The following is a 7982-nucleotide window of genomic DNA, read 5'->3' on the forward strand; positions in this document are numbered from 1 at the left end:
TCGTAACAGGGGTCACTCCGCGCGCAGTGCGCTCACGAAAGGAGTGGGGCTCACCCTGGTTGATATAGACAGCAGGACGGTGGCCATGGAAGTCGGAACCCGCTAAGGAGTGTGTAACAACCCACCTGCCGAATCAACTAGCCCTGAAAATGGATGGCGCTGGAGCGTCGGGCCCATATACCCGGCCGTCGTCAGCAGCGAGACGCGCTTGGAGGTGCGCTCAGCGCGGCTCCCATATGATTGCGCACTGGTGTGCGTCTGGGTAGTGACAGCGTGGCACGCGAATGTCTGTGCTGCGTTGGATCAGTCTCCTTTCTTTAACAGGCAAAAGCTTTATAACCTCACTAATGCCTTGCATCGTCTATATTAGATATATAACAACGGGCGGGTGCGGGCAGATGCAGTTCTGATCAAATGTTAGATCGGGTGGATTGCGGATGGTTGACGACTTTCTGATGCGGTTGCGGATGAAATAATTGCCTATCCGCGCATCTCTACTGCATACATATAACAATTTAATTAATTTTTTTTCTTTTTACATTTTTTTTCTTTCCATGATGGCCTCACCTGCCTCTAGTGACTGCATGTCACTGATTATATATATATATATATATATATATATATATATATATATATATATATATATATATATATATATACATATATGTTTTGCATTCTATTTTAGTTAGTTTGTTGAGTTTAAAACCCCTTGGCGCTGTTTGTAAATGTTGCAATTTATAAATACAGGTTTATAAAATAAAATTTAAAAAAAAGCTAACAGGTGTCTGTTGATCCTCTTATTTCCGTTTGAACTTGAACGCAGCAAGGTAGCAGGCGGCTTCTTCAGGAAGTCGCCTTCGCTCGAGCAACCAATCAGAAGCGAGCAAAGCACAACAACGGCTCCATGTTGGATCAGCCTCCTTCCTTCACCCGCCGGAGCTCCGTGTCGAGTACGCACATTTATTTCCCCCCAGGCTTTCTCCTCAGGACAGCTCGGCTCTGAAGGATGCAGCGGTACTACCACAAGAGCCACACCCGAATGCTGCGTTCGCGCCGGAGCGTTTTGACAACTGTGGCATTCGCGGAGTGAAATGTGACATGCAGGCTGAGGAAGGAATAACTGTCCACGCCACACCGGCAGTAAGTACTTTACTTCTGTATGCTTGATCATCGCATCCTCGCTGAATTGTGTGTTGTAAATCAGGAAAGAATGCCTTAAAAGACTACAATAGTTTCCCTGCAACAAGTCACCTGACTTGTGTCCAACTAGACATCATTTGGGGGTCAATCAGAGTCAATCAGTTCTTGCAATGCGGGTTTTAAAGTTTGTCCGGTTAGAAAGAGGACAAAATGGGTCAAATATGTCTCGCCCTATAAGCCTGATTTTAATTTCTCGAATTAGCGATTGTACTGTTTAAAAAAAATAATAAAAAGGATTACTCAATATGTCTCTATATATATTTTTTTATTATTATTATTTACTATCTGTTTATATTATTTTATTTTATTTCTGATTATTATTTTATTTGAATTTTTTTAACTTGTTTTTCTTTATTTAATTGATTTATTTGGAGATATTATTATTTTGTTTTCTTTTGGGGACGTTTGCAGGTGGCATCACTGGGATATAAACAAAAAAATATTTTGACATTTAAGGCAGATGATGTATGTAAATATGATGTAATGATGCCAAAAATTAAATGAAAAGAAAGAAAGACAACCACTCTGGGTCACTTTATTGATTACCTCTAATGTACATGGGTGGGTACATACTCACATTTTTTTATGCTTTACGTTTATATTGACTGTTCATTTCCAACATCTATTCAAACTCATCGCGAGTCATGCTAACTACTATATTGTAGCTGATAAACATTTTTTTAGTTGCGATACCTGCCTTATTGTTACCAATTATGTTGAGACTTTGTCATGCCGCCATCATTCGGTGCTGCGTTCACTTGACACCGGAATATAGGAGACTGCAAATAGTTTCAAGAAAGACACGAGGCGCATTTGTTTTCTAAACCCCCCCCCCCCCCCCCTAAAATGGCTAAAGTTGTACACATCTGACCTTTAGCACTTTGGAATAACTGGGCGTCGTTGGATTTTGGTTTACAAAATGAAGAGCTCGTCTGACGACCAACGAGCGACATCTCGTCCGAAAGGGCCCAAACAAAGAAGACGCGTGCACGTGAACGTCACATACGAAAGTGTTGTGTGATGACACATTTTTAAGCGTCCTTGTTTTCATTGATGGAGACGATTAAAAAAAAAAAAGCACATCATTTTTTTGGGCCGCTATTACGTCTCGCGAAGAGATGGGGGTATGTTGCTTTTGTTTACATCTCTTATTCATTTTAACTTGAAGTCAATATTTATTTCATTTGGTGGTTAATAAGGACGAAATTGAAATTTCGTATCGCGGTTACTGTGGACAAAATCAGTACGATTATCATTCTGGTATTGTTGAATGTGCTCTTTTGATCAAGTAATTTTTTTAAATAACTAACCTAAATAGACATACTGTTAGAAAATCCACTATTTTGCATGATTTGTGTTTCTTATGCTTCAATGATAGTGTTTAGTCTTAGTATTTTTGTCGGTTTTTGATATGGCCTTTTTTTAATATCTCAATATTTTTAGGCCATGTCACGATACACGATATATATCTCGATATTTTGCCTTAGCCTTGAATGAACACTTGATACATATAATCACAGCAGTATGATGATTCTATGTGTCTACATGAAAACATTCTTCTTCATACTGCATTAATATATGCTCATTTTAAACTTTCATGCAGAGAGGGAAATCACAACTAAGTCAACTGACCAAAAGTGTATTTATTAAAGAGTTATTAAGCAGAGGCACAAACATTCATGTCATTTCCAAAACAGAAAGTGCAAAATTGTCAGTCATTTTAAAACAAGCTATTAGTGCACTTTTGTGCATGATGTCACTAAGATGACGTATCACTACAACACTAAATTAAAGTGCACTTTTTGTACAGAACGCCACTACAATAGTTTAAAACAAATAAAGTGCACTTTTGATATTTCAATAAGTGTCAAATAAAAATTAGCTGCATAATAGGAAATCAAATAGTGTTACTGCGGACATTATCTCCTGTTTTTGACTATCTATTTTCATGCGGTGTTGATGTAGAAATGGTGTTGATTAGGGATGTCCCGATCTGATATTTGGATCGCATCGGCTGCCGATATTTGCCAAAAATTGCGTATCGGCAAGGCATGGGAAAATGCCGATCCAGATCCAGTTAAAAAAACAACAACTGCGGTCTGTGTTTTCCAACGCACCGATTTAAATAATACATTCCACTTTTCTGCTGCTCCGTAATTTCCGTTCCGCATTTTCCAGCACACCTTCAACACATCCACAGGTCTGTGGATTCTCACGCAGTTGCTTTTAGCTGCTGGCATTACACGACAGGCTCTTCTCACTCTTTTCTGTGTCTGTGCTTCTCACAGACAGCAAGCGCACCTTCTTACACACGTCACATACTGTCACGACATACGTCACATACTGTCACGTCATACGTCACATACGTATACGTCCTCCCCGAGCAGAGAGGTAGCAGCATGGCTAACGTTATCTGTGATGCTAGCGCAGCCGTGCGAGCAACGCTCCCTCTAAGGTGCTCGCCTGTGTAATTGCGCACTGTTTAAGCGTCCTCTGCGCATAGCAAATCTATGCCACGCACAAAATCTAATAAAAAAAAATAAGCGCATAACAATTTTCGACACACGGACACGACAGAGAAAACAGTTTTCGTCATCATTGTTCAAATATTGTGACGTCTGTCGAGACGCTTATCTCCATTCGGTGCCACACGTCCACACCAGCAAAATGCTGAGGCAAAAATTTCCACATCAACACCGTATGAAAAAATTTGTGATTTTTTTAGTTGTGATTTCCTTCTCTGCATGAAAGTTTAAAAGTAGCATATATTAATGCAGTATGAAGAAGAATGTTTTAATGTAGACATGCAAGCCTTGAAAGAACATTTTGAAAATCAAGACTACATTTCCTGCAAATGGATGCATTTCTACCCTATATTTTAACTTTAGATTTATTCTCATATCAAACTCTTTTGGCTGTCTTTTTGACACTTACATCCGGCGCCCCCCTCCACACCCTGGATTATAAATAATGTAAATAATTCAATGTGATTTTCTTGTGTGATGACTGTATTATGATGATAGTATATATCTGATAGTATATATCTGTATCATGAATCAATTTAAGTGGACCCCGACTTAAACAAGTTGAAAAACTTATTGGGGTGTTACCATTTAGTGGTCAATTGTACGGAATATGTACTTCACTGTGCAACCTACTAATAAAAGTCTCAATCAATCAATCAAAACACATAGAATCATCATACTGCTGTGATTATATGCATCAAGTGTTCATTCAAGGCTAAGGCAACATATCGAGATATATATTGTGTATCGCAATATGGCCTTAAAATATTGCAATATTGAAAAAAGGCCATATCACCCAGCCCTAGTTTCAATGATGCCATTTCTGTTTGTCATGTATAATTTTGTCTATTTTGTGTTTATCCTTGAATAAACAGGTCAGTTTCTTGTTACCAACCATTGTGTATTATTCAAACTCCCCTAATTCAGCTGGCTAGTTGTTATCAAGAGTACTAAAACCCTTTTCAACATGATTCTGACAACTAAGTAGGCTAAATAACTTTAAACTTTAATACATGCTCCGATAGGCCAGTATCGGTCAGTATCGGTATCGGTCAGTATCGGTATTGGATCGGAAATGCAAAAACAATATCGGTATCGGATCGGAAGTGCAAAAACCTGGATCGGGACATCCCTAGTGTTGATGTGCAGGTTGCTTCGGCATTTTGTTGGTGTGGCACCGGCCGAGATGTTGATATGCAGAGTTTGAAGCACTCTTCATTCTTTAGCGGGTGACTTTTCACATGATGCTAGTAGTGCTGCTACTTTTTGTAGCAACGCTTTTGCCGCATACTTGGCATATTACGGTTGTCTGTTCAACATCTTCCCGCTTGAAGCCAAACCACCGCCAGACAATGCACCCCGTGCTGTTTCCTTGGGAATTAATTCTTCCTCCATTTGTTACCAGATTTGCACCTTCTCTCTCTCGTATTACCACTTGCACCTGCCACAGAAGTTAGCTGCCACTTCTCTGCTCGGCGAGGGCGTATGACGTTGCACGCGCGACAGTATGTGACGTATGTAAAAATGTGCGCTTGTTTTATCTCTCTGTGAGAAGGAGAGACTCTCGGCAGGGTCCTTGAGGGTGCATGGGAGTTTGCCCAACCAGTCTACAAGTGCTTTGTGGACTTGGAGAAGGCATTCGACCGTGTCCCTCGGGAAGTCCTGTGGGGAGTGCTCGGAGAGTATGGGGTATCGGACTGTCTGATTGTGGCAGTCCGCTCCCTGTATGATCAGTGTCAGAGCTTGGTCTGCATTGCCGGCAGTAAGTCGGACACGTTTCCAGTGAGGGTTGGACTCCGCCAAGGCTGCCCTTTGTCACCGATTCTGTTCATAACTTTTATGGACAGAATTTCTAGGCGCAGTCAAGGCGTTGAGGGGATCTGGTTTGGTGGCTGCAGGATTAGGTCTCTGCTTTTTGCAGATGATGTGGTCCTGATGGCTTCATCTGGCCAGGACCTTCAGCTCTCACTGGATCGGTTCGCAGCCGAGTGTGAAGCGACTGGGATGAGAATCAGCACCTCCAAGTCCGAGTCCATGGTTCTCGCCCGGAAAAGGGTGGAGTGCCATCTCCGGGTTGGGGAGGAGATCTTGCCCCAAGTGGAGGAGTTCAAGTACCTCGGAGTCTTGTTCACGAGTGAGGGAAGAGTGGATCGTGAGATCGACAGGCGGATCGATGCGGCGTCTTCAGTAATGCGGACGCTGTATCGATCCGTTGTGGTGAAGAAGGAGCTGAGCCAGAAGGCAAAGCTCTCAATTTACCGGTCGATCTATGTTCCCATCCTCACCTATGGTCATGAGCTTTGGGTTATGACCGAAAGGACAAGATCACGGGTACAAGCGGCCGAAATGAGTTTCCTCCGCCGGGTGGCGGGGCTCTCCCTTAGAGATAGGGTGAGAAGCTCTGCCATCCGGGGGGAGCTCAAAGTAAAGCCGCTGCTCCTCCACATCGAGAGGAGCCAGATGAGGTGGTTCGGGCATCTGGTCAGGATGCCACCCGAACGCCTCCCTAGGGAGGTGTTTAGGGCACGTCCGACCGGTAGGAGGCCGCGGGGAAGACCCAGGACACGTTGGGAAGACTATGTCTCCCGGCTGGCCTGGGAACGCCTCGGGGTCCCACAGGAAGAGCTGGACGAAGTGGCTGGGGAGAGGGAAGTCTGGGCTTCCCTGCTTAGGCTGCTGCCCCCGCGACCCGACCTCGGATAAGCGGAAGAAGATGGATGGATGGATGGATGGATGGAGAAGGAGAGACAGGAAAGAGTGACAAACGCCTGTCGTGTAATGCCCGCAGCTAAAAACAACGACGTGAGAACGTATACTCAAATACTCACGATATAGTCAGACAAACCCGCGATATATCGAGTATATTCGATATATCGCCCAGCCCTAATTGATAGCCGTACTTCGATAAACTCCCGGACTGACTGGCGCTAGCTCGCTAGCTTAAATTTGAACATCAGAATCAGAATCAGAATCAGCTTTATTGTCATTACGCAAGGTAACAAGATTGAGGCCATTCCATACAGTGCGATGTGTGCATGCTAGAAAAACAATGTGCAAATATATAAAAATATAAAAAATGTAGAAGTGCAATGAATATGGTGTGAAATGAATATATACATGAAAAACAAAAACAACAAAAAAACAAAAACAGGGTGGTTGGTGGAATGGGTTATTGCACCGAAGAGAAGGCAGTTATGAGGGACAATGGGGCAGTCCGTTCAGGATGGTTATGGCCCTGGGGAAGAAGTGAATAGGCATTAACATCTTTCCCCATTACGAAAGGACATACCGTATTTTTCGGATTATAAGTCGCAGTTTTTTTCATAGTTTGTGCGATTTATATCCCTCCATCAGTGTGTGAATGGGTAAATGTGGAAGTAGTGTCAAAGCGCTTTGAGTACCTTGAAGGTAGAAAAGCGCTATACAAGTACAACCCATTTATCATTTATTTATCATTTATATATGTTTTTTTCCTTCTTTATTATGCATTTGCGGCAGGTGCGACTTATACACCGAAAAATACGGTACCTAAATTTAAACTTGTCTAAGCAACTATCTTACCAGAGTGATTTATATATATACTCAGAGGAATGTAATTGGAGTTGTTTTTACGGTGCGTTCAAGGACCGCTGAATACAGTAGGATGCCACAACACCCACCAGAACATTTATCAAGCATAAGATACACACAACATGCAAAATAGTGGGCTTTCTAGCTGTGGGTCAAGCTATTTCAGTTATTTAAAAAACTGTATAATTCAGTGTCTGTATAAGTACTTTTTGAGCGCATTCAACAATACCCCGATAGTCATGATAATCATTTTGCTCTGATTTGAAATTTTTGCTGAATCTCTCTTATTAGCTGACCACTCACAAAGCTATTGCGTGTGCATTTTGTATCATTTTATTACTCAATACTTCTCTACTAAATTTTAGAAAATGTAAAAAACGCTTGACAAGAACGAGATGACGTAATGTCGATTATTTATTGACATTTTCACACATTGTACTTACAGCTTGAATAAGTGACTTGATTTTAGTGGAGGAGCAATGGCCCTTCACCCTCTTGTGGATTTAAAGCTGACAGCTTTAACTTTCTGACCTGGTTTTTACCTTTTTTCCCCCCTATAAGATAAGACTAACAAAAACAGATGCATGCTGAACAGAAAGGATTATCATGTTTGAACGTAAGTAACATTGCACTTTACAAAGATGTCAGTTGAAACCAGCAGTGTAAATAACATCCATTGCAGTACTA

General features: G+C 41.8%; 1 protein-coding gene across 3 annotated transcripts in view; it reads left to right on the plus strand.

The window, feature by feature from the left end:
- The first annotated feature begins 852 nt into the window (after positions 1-852).
- Positions 853-7982, plus strand: part of LOC133588471 (volume-regulated anion channel subunit LRRC8D-like) — a 15393-nt gene continuing 8263 nt past the window's right edge. The window contains exons 1-2 of one of the 3 annotated variants that reach the window (XM_061941066.2): positions 853-1140; positions 7857-7911. In XM_061941066.2, coding sequence (XP_061797050.1) covers positions 7902-7911 — 10 coding nt within the window. In that variant the 5' untranslated portion in view covers positions 853-1140; positions 7857-7901. Of the gene's footprint in view, positions 1141-2110; positions 2325-7856; positions 7912-7982 lie in introns of those variants that run through there. The other 2 variants (XM_061941058.2, XM_061941079.2) reach the window with 2 other exon arrangements.

The sequence above is a fragment of the Nerophis lumbriciformis genome, linkage group LG03 (assembly GCF_033978685.3).
Source record: "Nerophis lumbriciformis linkage group LG03, RoL_Nlum_v2.1, whole genome shotgun sequence".
NCBI classification, from domain to species: Eukaryota; Metazoa; Chordata; class Actinopteri; order Syngnathiformes; family Syngnathidae; genus Nerophis; species Nerophis lumbriciformis.